At 34.1% G+C, this 21,214-nt stretch overlaps 1 protein-coding gene across 1 annotated transcript; it reads right to left on the bottom strand.

Annotated features, from left to right (window-relative positions):
- Positions 1–4,151: 4,151 nt before the first annotated feature.
- Positions 4,152–19,817, bottom strand: LOC142355580 (uncharacterized; the record flags this gene model as incomplete). Its single annotated transcript, XM_075407694.1, has 3 exons — positions 19,509–19,817; positions 15,190–15,286; positions 4,152–4,460 (listed from the first exon to the last, which is right to left on the bottom strand). Coding segments are annotated over exons 1-3 (715 nt in total), but the record flags the coding sequence as incomplete, so codon positions are not given.
- Positions 19,818–21,214: the final 1,397 nt, after the last annotated feature.

Below are 21,214 nucleotides of genomic sequence, written 5' to 3'. Positions count from 1 at the left end.
GCCTTGTCTACCATGGTAAACAAACAGATGAGAGGCTTGCCAACATGTCCGATTTTACTGAGAGACTTTATGCCAGGTTAGAGGAGCTGGAGAGGTATAGGCGCAAAAACTTGGTGGTAAAAGACAACCCTCCCTTTAATGCAGCAAAGCCAACCCCTGATTGGTTGCCAAAGTTGCTAGAGTTCTTCAACAAACTAATAAAATTTGAGACGTTACTATAACACAAAACTGTCTAAAAGTTTTTCTTTTTTACATATTACCAGGCCCTGAAAAAAACCTATTGGTATTACTCCTTCGGTGGTTGTCAAGTTTGATCATTTTCTAGACAAAGACCAGGTCTACAAAAAAAGGTTGCTTAATTACAAGTTTAAACCAATTAACAAAGGAAAATTTGGAGGAAAGAGATGCTGTCACCAATTGATGCATTTGTCGAGAAACTGGCTCGAAGTAACAAATAATAGCAATTACAAATATTTCTTGAGTTTCAAGGATGCTAAGAACAATAAAATAGAAAATAGGTGAGGTTTATAATGGACAAGATGATCATTATCTAAAAACCACAGTGGTGGGTGATGTTCCTTTTTTCTCCTATGTTGACATTTTAATACTTAAGCCGAACAATGTCTGGCTCAAAACAGACAGCTTGATAAACAAAATGAAGAATTTGCGGCAATATCGCCTGAAGAAAAAGACAGCGCAGTGTTCTCATTGTGGGTTTTTTGAAATGATCGAATTCGGTTTGAACCTTTTATTTTGTAATGCTGATCTCAGACAATTTTAACACTTTTTATTAAGCTGCGAATTTATGTATATTCACCAGCAAGTTAGGCGGTGAGATGTTATTTCACCGCGCTCAAAGCTTACCTCACATAATTTGGACACCTTTTCAAAGCGGTGAATTTGTGTAATTTAACCGCTAATTTCAGATAATGTTTTCTTCACCACATTCACCTCCTGATTTATGTAATTTCACCGCATTCAGCGCTTATCTTACAAACTTTTTCACATTCACCGGTTATCTTACATATTTTTCCGTTGATTGGCGCTGACACCTCGATCTGGGCTCTCACTAGACTAATTGCAATCATTTCATTTAGGTATAGGATATCAGCTTGGTACGGCGGGCTACCGTGTCAACTCTCAGCTTGTGAATGGATTTTTGTCTTTTTATTATCTATGCTTTTATATCTATTTGAAAGTCAAGAAATCTAATACAATTAATTTGATCTGGTTGAAATCGGTGGAAACGAAAACTTGTTACTCTCCATTGAAACTTCTGAACACAAAAGCATGTTCGCATGCTTTCTCTACGGCAATCAAGCCATAAGTGATGCCTGAAAACAAAATAGGTTGTATCATGAAAAGTGACAAAAACATAATCATTAGCAGAAACCAGGTGTTTGGCTACTGCATTTCATTATAATAGAACTGGTGTCACTAGAACTAGTTCATTACTCAAATACTTTTTTGTTCTCATTTTGGCAGTGAATGCGGTTTTAATTGTTCCGACCAACTTGAAGGACGAACTATTTGCTCAACTAATTTTTTATTCATTTTTGGCCGTTCGATATACACTTCGTAGAGAATTGTGAGTTTGTCTCATGAAAACATGTCAAGCGTGAATATCATACTATAATTATTTTTTTTTTTTGAATTTTGTGTTTTTAGGGACTTATGGACTTACTTACGCATTTTCATGAACGGCAGGCTCATTTCAACTGTTTTGTTCACAATTTTCATAGTTTTTTTCCTAAAAACTTTGATCAGTTTTGATTTAAAAAGGATAAAATTGCTAAATAAAATGTAAAGGGCCTATTAATAGAAAGAAATGAAAGATGTTGTAACAATTGAACCCTTTTTAAGTAAGAGATTGTAAAATTTTAGAATATTCATCATTTCTTCCAAGTTTAAAGGAAAAATTGCACAAAATAAATTTCTTAGTGCCACTTTGTTCAAATTGTAGACCAGAGATAAAGACTGATGATACAATTTTTTTACGGGCTAATTATACTTCCGTTTCCTTTAGAAAGTGTTCTGGAAACAACAGTTTGGAAGTTGTTCTCTAAATTAAATCAATTTTTATCAAAAATGCGTCAATTACTTTAGAAATAAAAAGATTTTCATTTGAGCACATATCTAAAGCGCAATTAATTCAAATAGGGATTTTTTAAACAGCCAAAAGCATTAGTAGGAAGACTAGTTTTGGTCGAATCGATGATTATTTGCAAGGAAAGTGTGTACGAACTGTATGTTTGCGCTAAAATCTATTTTTTTTTTGCATTTCTAACACAAAAACACACATAACTAACTTCATTTACTACCAACAAAATTAGGTATAATCAATAATATAGTGTCTTCTGAACAATGCTCACAGTTTTTGTGGCTGCGACAAAGTATTTTTGTAAAAATGTACGGAATTTTGAGTTTTGTCGTTATTTTTGTTCTGTTTTCAGACTTGCCACTAACTGAACTTTTAGCTTGATTTCAATCGCTATCTTAGGATATATAAGGAGACCTTTCTCTTTCTTTCAGTTGATGCCTACTGTTTTTTCACAACTACAAATCGATTTGTCTCTTTAAAACACTCTGTTTTCTCTGAGTTGAACTTGAACTTTTTTTTCGTTAATTCCAGACCAGAAAGAAATCAAATCAGTTCCCCGTTAATGACAAATCAATTTTCAGTCCAAATGAAGACCAGCGGAGCAAGATTAATTTTTCAGCCACAAGTTTAACTTAGCTTCAATACTGTGTTTGCGCAAAATGGATTTCTGAGTTCTCGATTTTTCCGTTGTTTTTTAAAAGTTTTATTTTGGCTTATTCGCAAACTAGACTTGTCCATTTTTTGGTTTCATAACTAAATCAGTAATAATTTTATCGACCTGCTACTTTTCAGTTGAGTTATGATGGTCCTTATGACTTATAATTTCAACAAAAGAATTCACTAATAATTTAGTTGTCTTTTGAGATGGTCCCATTTTATCTTATTTTCGTAACATAGTAGTGTAGTCTCAGCAAACAGAGATGCGCTCCATTTTGACTGATTAACAATATATTCCAGAGTGGCCTTTTAATAACTATTTAACGGTATTTGCGCTTTGATACTTTGAGTTTTCCTAACATTTCTTTTTTTTTCTGATCACTTTCCAATTACTCAAGTTATTCGTTTCTGTCTTGTCCCGTTCTCACATTTTAGAGCAGCCGGAGATCATGACAATGGCATTGAAAGAAGCTGCTTTTGGTTACATTAATGCTTTTAGTGGATTGATTACGACTTTTAAGGATTCAGCACAGTCCTCTTGCAAATGTTCAATGATTTTTTGATTTTTGGCCTGTATTTGTTCGTATTAATATGATTTTGTCTAAAATTATTTTTTCCGTTTTTCTGCTCCTGCAGGAAAATCTGTTTGATGCCGGTTCTCCGTGGCTTCCAATGGAGATGTGGAGCTGTAAATGAAGCTATTTAGTGTTTTCAAATGATAGATCATGGTTCTCATGAGCTTGAAATTGATAGATTTCAGTAAGTATATACCTTTATGTTTAGTTTTCCTTTTTTGGTTTTACACAAACAACAGGTGTAGTAACTTTTCTCTTAATGTGCAAAATAACTTGAGAAGTTTAATTTCCATCTGCTAATTTGACTTTGGTAATATAATCTTTTTTTTTTCAAAAAGTTGATAGACATTGAGTCTATTGGTGGTTGTTAATGCTTGTTGTTTTCATTTAATTCTTTGCTGTTTGTTTAGCCTCATCGACTCCCTTATTCCAGTTATAATTGGCCCTCTAATTAAAGATTTAAATATTATTCAATTTGTCGAGTTGTTCCAGTTCAAACACTTTTTATTGGTTACAACAACTATTTTAGAGCAATAAATGAAATTCTTAAGTTTTCTATCACTTCTTGATTGGCACAGAAAATTATTTGAAAAGTCTCTGAGCTGGTCGAAATATTATGTGTAGTGCACCTTATCGAGCCTCATTGTTTGAAGATATCTATCTGTATATATATATATATATATATATATATATATATATATATATATATATATATATATATATATATATATATATATATATATATAGAAATGTGTGTGTGCGTGTGTGTTTATGTGTGTGATTGTTTGTGCTCTTAGAGGTTCACCTCAAGATCTTACCTTCAACAGAGATTGTCTCAATTTTTATGCACAATTCAGTCAATGATTGCTGCAAATCTTTCTCCATAACTGGCTCACAATTGCTGGTTGACATCACGCATGTGTCAGAAAAAGATGGTCGCACTTGAAGAAATTTGCACTCCAGGTTTGTCCTACAGTGTTCAGGCCAGTCGTTGTTCGTGCACCGCTCCTTACATTTGTCTTTGTCCGTGTCGTTAACAATGCAAGCTTCTTTCGGATACATGTCAATAGCTCCTATATGGCTGGGGCATACGTCAGATAGCTCTCTATTGCAACCATACTTTATTTCTAAAGCGAATATTCCGGTCTTGTGATCTTTAAATAAATAGTTAGAGTTCTTTTCGAGTTTAACTTCTTAAGAACTTCAACTCGATAAGAACTCTAACGATTCATTTGATCAACTGATCAGACAATTTTCATCCGGAAGTAACCTCTGATCAGACCATTCCCATCCGGAAGTGACCTCTGAATAGACCATTTCCATGCAAAACGAAAACCCAGAACATGTAGTTCTGGCTTGGAAACAAACCGTGTATGTTGAACTTGGTCTGATCAGAGGTCACTTCCGGATGGCACTTCAACCTGGTTTATCGGTCTTTCCCGACCAGTGACTTTTCCGGATACGGTATTTTGTCTCAGAGGTGACGTGTCCATTATCTGAGAAAATTTTGTTCCCTTTAAATTTTTCAGTGATTGTTTGTTGTCCCTGCTATTGACTTTTCCAGTAATAGTAGTTTGTTCCCTGTGACATTTCGTCTAACCGGGTCTTTTCCCACGTGATCCACTATTATAGTAACAGCAAGTTCGCGACACAGAGTTTTGTCCTCCCGGTTACTTTTCCAAAAAACTTTTTTTACTCCCAGTTGTTACTTTTCCTCTACGTTTCTTTCTCCCGTGAGTTTTCCAGAAACAGTACATTGTCTCAAACCCTGACTTTTCGAGTAACGGTAATTTGTCATTATCAATGACTTTTCTAGAAACACTCTTTTTCCTCAGTCGTGTTTATCCAGTGACAGCACAATATCTCCATCCCTTACTCTTACAGTGATAAGACATTCTACCGACCAATGATTTTTCCAGTAAAAGTAATTTGTTACTCTTGATGTTTTTAGTAAGAGTATTTTTCCAAAGTTAAACCATTGTTCTAACTATTTTTCCCCTCGTGAATTATCCAGTAATTGCTTTTTGACCCTCCCCATGAATTTTTCAGTAACAGTATTTTGTTAATACCCATGAAATTTCCAGTAAAAGCAGTCTTTTTCCTTGAAAATTGCTTTTTCGTCGGCAGTATACTGCTTTAAACCTTGACTTTTCTAGTGATACTATTTTATATCTACCAAGGATTTTTCCTGTAACACGGTTGTCATCTCAAGAACCATTGTGTAACAGTATTTTGTACTGCTCGTGAAGTTTGCTTTAGTAACGTTTTAATAACCCATGACTTAACCAGCAACAGTATTTTGATTTTGTCTCAGTTAAGATCTTTCCTGAAACCTCGCTTGCCTTGTTACCGTGCTGATTTTTGTAGCATCAGTTTTTGTTTTCCATTAATTTTCCGTTAAGAGTTCTTAGTCTCACTTCTGAGATTTCATTGATAGTTTTCCCCAGTGGTTTTTACAGCGTCAGTTTTCTGTCTCTAAAGGTAATTTTTCCAGTAAAATTTCCCATCCATGACTAATCTGGTGACAGTTCGTCATCACATGACACTTTTTGTAACAGAACCTTTTCACCCTGGACACCAAAAATAAGAGTACTTTTGATCCCACCTAAGACGTTTCAACTAAAGGAATATTATTTGTCCGCAATTTTCAAATTTTAGTTTTTCTGTCAACACCTACAAATATTCATAAACAGTACTTGGCTCCCAGCTGAAACGCTTCCTCTGAAAATTTCCCTGTAAAAAAACCAATGATTTTTTTGATATTTTTTCAAAAGATTTCGAATCTCAGGGATTTTTTTCAAAATGAGCAATTTGTCCTTCTCATGATTTTTCAAGAATCACTATATCGAACTCTCCAGTAACTGTTCTCATAATTTTCCAGTAAATTCTTGTTTTTCTCTCTGAGTTTTCCAGTATTAGTATCATGACACATCTTAACATTAACACTAAGAGTCTTTTGGCACTAACCCTTGTGTTTCCAGTAACCGTAATTTTCCCACTCGTGATATTTAGTCTTACCATAAAAATTGTTCGAGTTTGTCATTTTTAGTATTTTATCTCCACCTGTTACTTTTCTGATGAAATTATATTGTTTCCAGTCCTGATTTTACCAAACCCACTATTCTGTTCGTACCCAAAACAGTACTTTGGTACAACCTTTACTTGTTTTCTACAAGTTTTTTTTGTTTTCGCCTGATTATTCGAGTATCCATATCTTTTCTACAGTAACCTTTTCAGTAGCAGCAGTTTTTTTTGCTCTGTGACATTTCCAGAAACATCAATTTGTCTCACAGTGATTTGTTTAGCAAGTGTTTTGTCTCACTTGTGATATTTCGTTTAAAAATTTTATTCCCCTTGACGTATCCAGTAACATTTTTTTATCACGAATCATGACCTTGTCAATAACAGTATTTTATTCCATTCCATCAATATATCAGTATCAGTGTTTTGTACCCACCACAACTGTTCCGGTGACAATTTGTTTCCTCATGTTTTCTCGAATAAACTTTTTTGTTCCCATTTGTGAATTCAGCGATGGTAATTTGGTCCGACCGTTGACATTTTCCTTTACAGTATATTGTTCGCGCGTTACTTTTTCAGTAACAGTTTTTTGTGACCCATGAATTTTGCGGTGACCTCTGACATTATTTTTGTTATTGTTCATTAATCAACTTTTTGTCTCTAACCGTGTTTTGTCTAGTGATAGTTCCCCCCCCCCCCCCCGCAAATTCTTCAGTGCCAATTTCTTATTCCCACCAAAGACATTTGTAGTAACAGTATTTTGTACCTCGTTTGACATTTCTCTAGTAGTTTTAGTTAGCTTGCGACTGCTCTATTATCAGTATTTCCCCGTGTTCGTTCCAGCTACAGTATTTTCTACACCTTAAATGTACTATTTCTTTCCTTTTGTGACATTTCTCCAAGAAATATTTCCCATAAAATTTTCCGGCTTTAGTGAATTGTCTCTACCTGTGTTTTTATCAGCAACAGTTTTCTTTCGTCCCTATGGTTTCCATTTACACTTTTTTGTCCTAATCTTGACATTTCCTCCAAGAGTTCTTTGTTCACGCGCAAGATTGCAGTAGCATTTTTTCTCAGTGCCACTTTTTTTTCCAGTAACAGTACTCTTCCTCAAATAATTTTTTGTATTAACAGTGGGATATTATTAAAACAATTTGTAAGTCTATATTGTAACAAAAAGTTCGAAAGTTTTATTCGCTTGTCTTTTTTATTCAGTAATAAAACGAACAACGATAGGGAATTGGATAATTTGGTGTGTCATATAAACATTGGTGCTATTAATGTAAAGCAGAACCTCTTTGAAGTTGAGGTTCTAGGCGAAGATCTAGAGACTTTTTAGAACAAAGCAAGCAAATAGCCATAAAGAAGAGTTTGTTTGCTTACTCATAGATCTTGACTCAAAAACATTTTGTGCCTATTTTTGTAGCACTTTTCTTTGATTATTTTCCCTCTGATGTGGCGGGAATGACAATGCTCATACACAATTATAGCGAAAAGCACTAAATGAATCGTTTATTCACTAACCATTAGTTTTTAATCCAAAAAAGTTTGATTGCCTAGTATTATTTTTTGCTCCATCATCTTTTCCTCTGATGAGTCCGAGTAACACCGCAGACACAAAAATTTGTGGCATATAGCAGTGAAAGAAACTTTTGTTTACTTCATCAGATACCTTGATCCAAAAACTATCAATTGCCTGCAATATTGCCTTTTGTTCAGCGTGGTCTATCAATTTTTTCTCTGATCAAAACCTTTTGCACTTTTCCAATTTTAAACGTATTTTAAACAAAAGACATCTTTTTGGAAAATTTGGGTTTTGGAAATAATTTAACTCATAATTTTATTGCGCTCCCCTGATTCAAATTAGTATAGACGATAGTCAATAAAAGAAGAGTTTCTGGTATTTCTAATGAGCCTTCAAACCTTAAACAATGTTATTTTAATCTCAAATCCTAGCCGATCCCTGTGCTAAACATAAACATGCGTTCGCAATATTTGTTGATCAAACTATCATGCTCTCGAAAAGGATATGATCAGACTTAAGTACGGTCAAGTCCGTCAATGATCAGACTCAACTGCGTTCAAAATGGTAATGGTCAGACTATCCTGTTTAAATTGGTCCTGATTAGACCTAAGTGCGCTCGAATCTGCCTATATCAGACTTTTCAGACCAAATTGACCTCTGATCAAACCAACTCCGGACTATGGTCCAGACTTTTCAGATCAAATTTACCTCTCATCTGTCCATCTCCAGACTATGGTACAGAGTGAGGTGCGCTCGACATTTCCATCCAGACTCTGTAATTTCGGTCTGGAAACACACCGTTGTGCGCTCGACTGGGTGTGATTAGAAATCAATTTGGGTCGGGACCTCAAACTGGGTACGTTTTCACTGATCCATCATTCTATGGTTCATTGTCATAGTATGATGCTTTAGGTTATCGAAACAACTTAAGTGACTTAGAGAAGCATCTCATCGAGATTAAATTAAAGAATACTTGACAAATGACGCCGATATGGTGACAACATGACACGAAAAAAACCTTTTTTTTAGAACGAACTCTCTTCACAACGGTTGTAGAAATTGCAACACCAGTGCAAGTGAGACTCAAAATGCTTTAATTGAAAAAAAATCTTATTAGGAGTTCTTTATCAAACACCAGTTTAAGCTTGTCAGTTTTTAATAGGACAAGCCGACAAAGGTCGATGCCGAGGATAACAAATCAGATGAAGTTATCGCAAGAAAAGGTCTTCCAGCTGTCTCTGACGACACTACTTTATTCAAAGCTAGCAATCAAAATCAAAACATATGACAAGCTTCTACTTATTGAAGTTTAGTTTCTTTACGTTTTTTTTTATCAAAATCCAACAAAACTAAGAAAATTGGAACAATTGAGTGGAAATTGTGGGTTAGAAAAAAGGCTCAGTGACCACTTTTTTGAAAGCTATTGAGGAATCTTGTCTCTAAACTCAGGCAGCGTATAACTACACAAAAACTTTACGACAACTGATGTTAGTAAGCCAAGACATATTTTCACAGGAACTTATAAGGGCGATGATTACAGAAGTAGCAGCACGTCGAGAACACCTTAAATTTTCTCAAATGAAAATTGCCTTTTATTGACATCAAATTGTGTCTTATAGAAACTGCCGAACAATAGTGAGGGCTTCAGCTGCAAGAATTTTTTTTCAAACAAGTGATTAACATTTAGATTAACATTAACTGTAAGCTTTTGTTTTGGGAAAAAATGGGGCACTGAACAATTTTCCGTAAAATTTAAAAGCACTTCGTTTTAGCTTTTTCACTATCTGTATCAAAAGAAGCTTCGCGCCTTATTAGTCCTGAACTAACAAACTGCTAATATTCAGTTCAAATTAACTTTGCGTGTATTCTAGCCAAAATCGTAGAAATCTGTTTTCAGCTCAAGAAACATCAAATAACTGGAGATATCACACAAAAACTCACCAGGGAAAAACTACTCAGGCCAAATGCCGATTTTGCCTTAACACGGCAAAAAAATAGTTTGATAATTCCCTTGTATTTTCATTGCAATATGTATTTAATGAGTCAGTCTTCGTATATATCAAAATCTGAGATCCAAGTTTTTCAGCGCTTTGCATAATCAAACTTTTCTCCTGTCTTGTTCCCCAACATTTTTACGTTTCCTTGAAAAGAATTATATTAGATGGTACGCATTCTCTTTGATAATTTAGCTATAGATTTTTTTCTGCGCTGATATCTCTTTAGAGATTGATAGGATTGACGATATTTTTTTTCAAAATGATTGATTCCACATTGGAAATGACTGATACAAAATTTTGTCATGTTTGCAAAAAACCATATCAGTTGTCGATTATGGGATTAAGCTTGAAAAATCCTCTATTTAATCTTCAGTGGTTATTACTCGAGAAACTAATAAACCTAGAAAACTAATCCGAGTCTCCGTTAGTATAAACATTCATTATTAGATAAAATTGTTTCAAGTTCTCACAGTTGTTTAGATTAGGTTAGTTTTTTAATCGAACTTACGAAGTTCATTTTAGGTTTTTAACTGTCTGTATCAAAAGAAGCTTTGCGCTTTATTAGTTCTGAACCAACAAACTGCTAATATTCATTTCAAATTACCTTTGCTTGTATTCTAGCCAAAAACGTAAAAATTTGTTTTCAGCTCAAGAAACATCAAATAACTGGAGATATCACACAAAAACTCACTAGGCAAAAACTACTCAGGCCATATGCCAAATTTGACGTATCACGTCAAAAAAATAGTTTGATAATACCCTTGTATTTTCATTGCAATATGTATTTAATGAATCAGTCTTCATACATATCAAAGTCTGAGGTCCAAGTTTGGCAGCCTTTTGTGTAATTAAATATTGCTCCTGTCTTTTTCCCAAACATTTTTACGTTTCCTTGAAATGAATTATAATAGATGGTGCGCATTTTCTTTGATAATTTCGCTATAGATATTTTTCTGCGCTGATATCTCTTTAGAGATTGATAGGATTGATGAATTTTTTCTTCGGAATGATTGATTCCACATTGGAAATGACTGATACAAAGTTTTGTCAGTAAGCAAAAAACCATATCCGTTGTCGATTATAAGATTAGGCTTGAAAAATTCGAAATTTAATCTCCAGTGGTTATTACTCGAGAAACTAATATACCTAGAAAAATAGTCCGAGTCTCCGTTAGTATTGAAACAATCAATAAGAGATAAAATTGTTTCAAGTTCTCACAGTTGAATAGATTTGGTTAGTTTTTTAATCGAACTTACGAAGTTGGTTTGATTAGATAATAAACTTAGCCTTTTTCCCTCGGTAAACTCAGCAGATTCGAAATGCAGCTTTCTTGAACTCAGCAGATTTCTTGAAATGATAATTTCGGACATATTCTTAGAAATAATTTACCCCTTTTGACCATTTTTTTGAAACGTAATTTGGTTACTGCATAAATTTGCTCAATCTCTTCTCACATTAAGAAAATAATCGGATCTCCCAAACCATTGAAAAAAACCGCTTATACCGCGAACAAAAAGCGAAAAAACAAATTTGATTTAATATTCGTAGCGAACTCCTATTGTTCGCAGCTTAAATTTTTGGTCAAAAAATTCAATTACATGCCCATGATATACCTCGCAAAACATTTGTGACATCATCACAGAAATTTAAATATTTAAAATGGAGTTGCTCGATTTATAAGTTTATTCTGCTGTTTCCTATTTTTTACAAGATTTTATCGATTTATCTCTTGGTTTTTCGCTGTTATCAGCCCTTTTTGACGAAAATGATTGAAAAAGGAACTCAGCACTATTATTTTTTTCATGATTTTTTCTGATACGTTACAAACAAATACTTTGCACAAGATTAAACAAAAATCACAAGTGTCACATAAAATTGTTACTCGAAATGTTACGTGGATTGGAATCAAGTCACGGTTAATGTTCTGTTTGTGAAGAGGTCACAGAGAAACAAAACACTGTTAGATGAAATGTCGCATCGGGAAAGATCATCTCGTGTCGGGACAAAAAGAATTGTTACTGGATTTATCACATGGAAACTTTCTTTGTTATTTGATTGTTTTTCAAATTACACCTGATGGCGACAGCAAATTTCTGTTAATCGAAAAGACAAGTGTGGAGGCAATACCATGTTTCTTTACAATGAGAACACCTTTTTCGATTATTTTAATTTTTAACCTTATGTACACAGATTTTTCTTTGATTAATATTATGTACATTTATTATGTATGATTTTAATGTACGTTTTTCTTCGGACTTCTAACTGATTCCGCTTTTCCGTCTTTAGACTGCTTCAGGTTTTCCTTTTCCAGTCTTACAAATTTTTCATTTCTACTTTAAGCTACAATGCAAAATATCTGAATAGCCTGGAGGCGTTAAAAACATCTATATCGGTAAACACAAAACTCTACTTACGAAGAAACTTACGAGGAGATTTTTTTAGTGAATATCATTTTCCAAGTTGTCGGGGTGAGTTTTTCGTTTCACTCTGATTCGACATTGATTTGTTTCTAATACAGAATTTTCAATCGTCTGACTGCGACGTTTCTAGACTGATTTTTTTTCTGATGTAATTTTTCAGCATAGCTTATGCAAGGCTACTGAGACGAGACATTCAATGCAATAAATTTTTTGGTAATGTCGATGTTAACATTGTTGTTCGCTTTGTTTTTTTTTCTGTTCTATTCAGTACTTGTCTGTTGGTCGAATTGTGAGGTACTAATTTAGCAGTAGCATCGTTCCGGAAGTATCCAAGTTGTTGTAACATCGCCAGTAGAATCTTTTAAAAGGAAAAAAAGTGCCGGAAATGAATTAACTCTCGTTGCCATAACAACAGTCGCATAAATTGATGAAAAATTAATTTGATAGGGTACCAAGAATACTTCGTTGGCGTATATTTTGAACATTGGAGTAATATTGCCTTGTAGTAGACTTATTGAAGAAAAGTGAGGAAGGAAATGCGAAACAAGACAGTCTATTTAAATGTAATGTAATGAAATTCCTGCATTTTTGTAATGGCAACGATAATTGATTCACGACTTCATGGATTTTATTGCCCTCCTGAAACTAGCTTTAACCTCGGAGACCGACAACTTCTAGATGCCAAAAGCCGTTTTGTCGACATTAACGCTTTGTTAATCTGGTACTAACTGTTCTTTAGTGAAAATTTGGCGAGAAATACAAGGTAGAAAACCATTTAAAAAATTAGCTTTTGCTTCAATGTTTTTTTTAAACTTTTCATACCTTACCGCAAATATTTTCATTGACTATTAGAGTAAAATACATAGTTTGTTGAAGTAATTAGGTGGTGGTTTCAACTTTGTTTCGCACTAATCCAGCTGTAAAACCAGTTCACACATTCAAATGGTTTCTGTTTATTTATTTTTTGAGACTGGATTTTGTTTATTCAATAATATTTCTTTTAATTGTCGCGGTTTCAATTGTTTCAATTGATTGGTCCAATTGACTAAGTAGTTTTTCCAAAGAAAAAATGAACTCTGTAGCTAATACGCATCTGATTTATTTTACTCAGAAAAAATTTGCGAAGGCTTTGGTGCTTTGTATAAAAACTCTATTGTTTCAACTACGCCGATGTTATTTTAACCAACAATTTCTGATTTTTCAAAGCAAACAAATCAATTTTTCCTTACAGCAACTTCCAATGAAAATGTTTGCTTTGAACATAAAGCTCGAAATCCGCATGAAATTTTATAGAATGAAAGAAGTGATCATCAATCCTTTGTAGGCTTATTACTGCTGTACGCTTAGCGCCTCCATTTTCTAGAACTTGAGAACTTCTTGGAACATACAAGTCGTTTGCTGAGAATTTCGGTTTGGGAAAAATGGTATTGCATCAGAAAACATCGGCTTGACTTTTATCTTTGAGGCGTGAAAACACCATACCCGGTCGAAATTACCTATGAAAAGGCTTTTCGTCGGCCTATAAAATTAATGACAACCTTGCTGGATTTTCAAATCGTCCTATTAGTCGAGGTATATACCTAAGCAGACCTGAAACCTGCCGAGACAAGATACCAAGACATGAGTTTTTCCGAAAAATGAACTCAAGTATTGAAGTATTCGATCAGAGTGATGTCCGATCCCAAGAAAAGAGATAGTAACATGACAGGTACCAACCAAACTATTAGAGTGCCTAATCAATGAGACATCAAAAATAGGTCTCTGATCGCTTTAGATCACCAATCAAAAAGGCGAAGGAGAGTTACTTCTCAGTGAATAGCTTAGGTATCTATCAAAACCCAATAGTTCAACACTGCACCCAAAACACAGATTTGATTGTAAAATTTTGATTGCTGAATCAAAATATGGTTAAGCTCTTATCAATTTATAAAACAGTGAAATGGCAAACATTTTTATAAAAAAAAAACTGGGGAGAAAATTGGGAGGGTCATGGGAACCTCTTTCTTTCCCTAAAAACCTCTAACTCTTGTATACATTTTGTATTCTTGATTTAAAAAGCATTAATTTTAAGGTCACTTGAGACTGAAAAATTCATTCGTTTTTTTGACTTTGTTATATAGAACAGTACAGAAACAAAATATACTACATGAAATGTAAAATTACTTTGCTTATCAAATTGATTGCAGAATAACAAAAAACTTATTTCAACATCCTTTTTAAAATCGGATTTTCCATCATATGTATAGTTTGCAAACTGTTACTCTTGCAGTATTTACAGAATATTTCAGAAGTCACTAATTACGATGATGAAATCACCATGAACTGTCGGAAAGATTAAATTGATTGAAAATCCCAACGAAAATCAAATAAAACGATATCAAAATACAAAAGACCTATTTGCTTTAGACATTTTTTATACTCCTATCCTATCTAAACAATTTGGGAGGCAATTTTTTCTATCTTTTAAGTACTCTTCTCAGATTACATCTCTTAGCGAAACGCAAAGTCATCAGAGTACCATTAGAGCTATGAGCCATTTAGATTGAAAAACAAACACAAAAGATGGAAGAACTCAAAAGCACAACGACCAAGGAAGTTGATCGGTGTCAGGACAAACAAATGCTCATTTCTTCCGGCATTGAAAAATTTCGAGATTAAACTAGATTGATGATATCTGGCCATCTTTACATAGCACAGCGCTACATAACAACGCATTCTTTGTAACTGGGAGCATGCAAACAATATTATGGGGGAGGTGTTGGCCAAAACAGATTTTAGATCAAGTAAAAAATATTTCACCGAGAGATTTTAAAAGAAATAAAAAAAAATGGTGAAAGAGCGAAAAATTGAGGAAGTCATAGCAGTTGAAATCAAAACAATAAATTTTGTAAACCTCTTTTTGGAGTTTTGTACCAGAGTGCTGTGTTCTCCGCCATCTCGTTATGATTAAGTTCGCACAAAGGCCAAAGAAAACACCAGAGTCCATCGTCCTGAAAAAGTGAAATGGACAGATTTAGAGCTAAAATTAATCACAAAAAACCTGGTCAATTTTTGAAACAGCTGATAAGCACAAGCTCTTCAGATTGCTGTCAAGTTTAGGGTCTGCAATTAGGAGTTTTACTGTGTTATACGAACAAAAGAACCAATTTTCTTCATTGATTTTTTCACAATCGATCAACGAACAGATTTGATATCTCGTCTAATATTATACAAGTGATAAAAATATTGATAGTTGTGAAAGCGCCGAAAGAAGATTTTTATCGCTCTTATAACGCTTCATTGCAATTTTATGTGGGAACAGAAAAATCCGAAAAAATTCTAAAAAGTTTCAATGAAGACATCTTTAACATACTGTTTTTTTAAGCTCCCTTAAATTTTTGAAAGTTGCTTTTTTCGCACGCTGCTTTTGCCGTTATGGCATATTCTCATTTTTCAACTGTTTGTTTTGCGCTTACAAGTTGGTCCCTATCTAACAAATTGTTGTTGAACATCAAAATTGTACTGTGCGGCATACGTCTCACAAATTTCTGAAGAAAGAGATGTGGGTGACGCATATTATTTCTTCAATGAAAAGGAGAAGAAACAGATTGTTTCTATTATCAGTGAAAAACTTTTGATGCTAACTTTAGCGGTCGTAAATTTTCAATTTCTATGAAGTTGCGCTGATCTAAATGTGAAAACGATGGACATAAATTAAGATGCTGTGATACATCTCTGACATTCATTTTTTAATGAATGAGTTCACTGATGAATTTATCAAATTCTTATGTGTTTACGCAGTAGGAATTTTGAAAATTTGCTTTAGTTAAATTAGAATCAATCGATGAAAAGTTTTTCTTCTCCGAGGAAATTTTTTTTGGAACAAAGGGTTATGGTATGTACTCACTTGTCTAACGCGAAAAATAGAACAAAGCATCTAAATTTCCCAACAATCTACAGATCAGAGGCGTTGAAATGAAAATTAAAGTTCTTCTCAGTTTAGAAAGTTTCAGACATACGAAGCCGAGAGATTTTGACTGTCAGTAGAAAAATTAGGAAGAGCATACTGTTGTCAATGAAAACCCCGGTGAATCTTACTGCTTATGAGGACACTAAAGAAAAAAACATGTTCGCAACATTGAAACTTCAATTAGATTAGCATCAAAAATGTTGTTTTTGTATGGTACATCAGTAGGAGTAGGACTTATCAATTCCAAGGATATCGCTTGTGTAGATCCAAGAAATAAGTTTTATCAGAAAGAAGTGCCCTAACAGTTTAATGAAAAAACTGGTGCTTTAAGGTTTTCGCAAAAATCCTCTCTTAGTTTCCGTTGTTCAATTTCTTCAAAAGTATCAATGTTTTTAGCACACAAAACGGGTGAACTTTGATGTTTTGAAACCTCGAGTTAAAAAAAGGTTTGAGTAGAATCACAGGCAAAAGTACTCCGATGGAATAAAACTGCAGTCACCTCCTCTGTGGTACCGGAAAAGGGGTTCAAGTGTTTTGAAGACGTTTTGAAGACGAAACAAAACCAAAAGAAAAGATTTTTTCAAGTAAAAATTTGAGATTACTTGGTATTGAAAATGTTTTTCTTTTAAAGCTCTGGCAGATCGGCACAAAACAACTAGTTTGAAAAAACCCCAATCGAAGAAAGTAAAATTGAAGTACAGTTTAATCCCCTACTAAAAATCTTTGTAGAACCATTTCAGATCTTTTCGATTAAGTTGCTCCCTGATTTTTGGCAGCAGCTTTTCAATTTTTTAGTGATCATGTATCTTTTCAATGGCTTGAGAAGATTGCTACTTTTAACTTTTGAGGATGAATAAGTCTGAGCTTGGTGAAGAACCAAGTGCGTCAACCAAAGAAAATTGTTTTAGTCCAAAATAAAAATTTGAATAGGGGTAAATATGATACATCCAGAAAATCAGTGACAAAGCATAAAAAACCCGTCAACTTCGACACAGCGGTTTTTTTCGACAACGAGGATTAGAGAGTTTTCATTTTAACTACATAAAGTGACTCTTCGACACCTGGGTCACAAGTTTGATCATTGATAGATTTTATCCGAAGAAAACACAGCGGAAGAACTTGCTCAATCGGTTTCTGTCTGGGTACTACTGCAAGCCAGATAAAAAAAATAACACTCTGCGACGCAATCTGGCCATATTTTTTGATATGTTGACAATTTATTTCTTCGGCATTTTTTCTTTGAAGATTTTCTGAAACTTTCGTAAAAATGTAACTAACACACACTACCTTGGCAATTTTTGTTTAGAACTAGTTGATGACCTAACATATGGTCTCTGACAGAGATTGATTACATTTATCACTGTCGTAATAAAATTGGCCGCGGAATTGGGTCGACATAAACTATTTGAAGTTATATTCAATACTTTGCCCATTTATTACAAGAGATGACGTTTTAATTAACAGATAAAACTATTAGGATACGCTAACATAAGAATCCAAAAAACTACTTAACTTAAACGTATAGTGGACCAATGCCCAACGGTTTATTGCATTTATCCGAAAAAAGAGTCCCCAATGTTGTTTGAGGTTCTTCAAAAAAGATTTGAATTTTACCTAAGAGTTTAATTTTTGTTTGATAAGGATCAGTACGGTTATATTGAAAATAAATGGCAACGTAAGTACACTGAATACACTCGAGCGTAGACACAAGAGCGTAGTTGTTTAGACTCTAAAATTAGACTAAAAATTTAGAGCCTAGCTATGAGCATGGCTAAATTTTGTATGAGGTCCATAAAGAACTTCAGAAACACTTACTAAGATTGAATTGTTGAAGAATTCTTTAACTGCAATAACAATGAGGATATTGAAAAGAGTTCGAATAAAATTTTTGGTAGTGTACGTTGGTTATCGTCCGAAAATTTTTTAGTTACTTTCAAGTATTCCTAATTTTTAGTTACTTTTCCTAACCTAAAGATCACATTTCTCGGGCCAAGTAATTAAATTTGAGACTGTGAGATTTGAAAATGCATACCAAATCGGATGAGGGGAACTAGTAGAGTTATGAGGTAGTGCATGCTTCGCCAGGTCAAACTCTCGTTTTTTTTATCAATAATCTGTATGACAAGGTCAACTTTTCAGCCCGACTGAAATGCGGCTTCTTCATTAAACAATTTGAGGAATAAACTATTGGTACGCAAACAAAAGATATACTTCATAGTTGAAGATACATTTCAAACCTTATTCAATGGAAATCTGTATAAAACAAACCAACAAAAACTATGTACGAGGGACGTTTAAATAGGAGTTAGAATGGTTTATTTGGGCTGAAAAAACTCAAAACAAATTCAAGTTCACACAGAAAACTTTTAGTCTGAGTTTGAAAACTGATTAAGATGAAAAAAGCACGGTTTCAATTGCTTGAAAATTTTTTTGAATAACCAGAAAAAAACAAGAGAACCTTTATAATACAAAAAAATAGCAAGCTTTCTGTGTAAATTGGTTTAAATGGTTACATTATGAGCAGGCGAATGTTTTTTAACCGGGTTGGAAAACTGAATTGAATCTCCATAAATGGATTTACTAGAATTATCAAAACAAAGACATTTATAGTTTTTCATTCGAAACACACTTCTAGAAAACGGTATTGCCCCACAATTATGAACAAAAATTTTTCTGTTTAAGTGAAATATTTATCCGTGACAGCATTATAATAAATGACAGCATATATTGAAAAGCTCGGCTTGTGACAGCATTATGTAAGCTGATAGTCATTAAAGATCAATTTTGGATCATACCCCAGACGATCTTCAACGGTTATATTGTCATATTATGCAAGAATCTTGTAAATTAAGTTTATCTTGCAAGATCTAGCAAGAATCCTTCAAATAATTTTTATCTTGCAAGATTCAATTACCGGACGCTTATCTCACAAGATTCTTGCAAGATAGCCCTCCAATTTTGACTGGGGTATTCCAAAGAGTTCCAAATCAGCTGGTAAAATTATTTTAAGAGAAAAATATATGTCTGCTAGTAGGCCTGATAGTTTTGCCAAAAGACAAAAAATATTTGGAAAATATTTTTTAATCTATTCTGTTTTAGCCCCCCGGCTTCGAGAGCATAAATCTTTTATGACCGCCAGGCGCACGTGCTATGTTCTTACTTAGTAACGTGCTATATAACTACCTATAACTTGTAAGTGGGGGAAACACTGAGGGGGGGGGGGGGGGGGCAGAATAGATCCGATTTTTTTGTGAAAAACATACCTTCTTTTCCACTTGAAGGTAATTGCACTCGTTGTTTTGCTTGTTGTTGGCGATGGCAGAAATACAGTCATGTATTGGGTATTCTTGGTCTAAACACCTTTTCTTGCATGTGTCCAATGACACATCTTTCAAGATACAATCTGTGCTATAAAGTGTTTGGGGTTGTCCACTCAGCAGGGTGTGACATGGTTTGTTGAACGGCTTCATCTCGAAACTTTGTTCTGAAAGAGAGAACTTGCCTCGGGGTTTTGTCTGCTGAATAATTTGCTGCAAAATATCGCACAGGTTCCATTGAGCCACAGAAAACATTTATCCCTAGTTACAATCAAAACGGAATCTCAAAACTCAGGAGAAATCTCAAAACTCAGGAACAGAACAGTTTGCTCTCGCGGCACGTAAAAGGAAACTGATTCTTTTTTCTCCTGTTATCGTTTTCTCTTTAATTTGCGTGATTCATTTGTGGGTTTTTATTGGTTTTCAAACTTCATTTTACAATGAGTACGCAGGACACATAAGTCATGGTTTCGAGCAAAGTGAGTCAAAGTTGATGTTTTAAAAGATGTTTAACATTTTAACATCAAGTTTCACGCCAAACACAGGTGACGTAAATCACATTAATTTAATGGCATTAAGATATCAATCGATTACTTTGACAATTTGGTGCATGATCAATTGTTCGATTTTTAAAAAGGACGCACAAATATACTTAGCGGGAAAGATCCAGGTTTACGATATAAAGAAATTAACAAGCAACCCACAAGGCTATCAGACTCAATTTGAGGATGAAACTTTGCAGTCAACAAATAGACTATATCATTGGATATAGTTTAAATAGCGCGTTTTTTGAGTACCTAACCGTGTTACTTTAGTTCGTGCTGCTCAGTGCTAATTTAAGTTCCAATAAAAAATGTACAGCAGTTTGTATCAATCTTGAACTACAGCAACATTGAAACACAGCTGGAACAGAAAAAACTTCTTTGCTCATCAGAAAAAGAATAATCTTGTTTCACTCACGTCTAAAAATGACCGAAATTGAATTCTTTTCAATCTCGATTGAAAGTTCTCGTATTTTTGTCCAAAATTTAGTCTTGCAAAATCAGATCTGGATAAGAATGAAAGTCAATCCATTTCCGTCTTGGAAAACCCCAAGTTATCCCATGTTTTTTGTAACAGCTGTTATTTTCATCCTACTTTCTAATTTTTTGCAGGTATTTTCATGCTGATGCTGTTCAAATCTATTTTTTTGAGAAAAGAAATAAAAACTAAGCCTAAACTTTTCTGAAATAAACTGGTCAAAAATTCAAATGCAACGGCATGAAGAATAACGTCAGCTCAAATGGTCTTGCCAAATGCAAGGAACCCGGGTCGAGGTGTGAATGATGTAAACTGTTACCAAATGCAATAACTGGCGTGAATGCGGTGAAAACATGTAAATATTGCAATTTTTAGCGTTGAAGGAGGTGAAAAAAATCAGAATTCACCACTAACAACAGCAAATCCTACTAAATTCACCGCTAAATTTACCAAACAACTTAGGCACAGAAAACGTTGCAAAAAAGTTATGCGAATGACAGTAAATGTTTTCACAGCGCTAAAACCTTTTTTAGCCACTAACAATCGCAAGCAAATCTTACGAAAATTTACCGCTGAATTAATTTTGCCAAGTGCGATCACCGCAAACAAATTTTCAAAAAAGATGTAAGAAA

The sequence above is a fragment of the Convolutriloba macropyga genome, unplaced genomic scaffold (genome assembly GCF_964194025.1).
Source record: "Convolutriloba macropyga unplaced genomic scaffold, txConMacr16.3 SCAFFOLD_4099, whole genome shotgun sequence".
Lineage (NCBI taxonomy): Eukaryota > Metazoa > Xenacoelomorpha > Acoela > Convolutidae > Convolutriloba > Convolutriloba macropyga.
The sequence above is the reverse complement of the archived record's forward strand: the minus strand, read 5'-3'. Positions and strand labels throughout refer to the sequence as shown.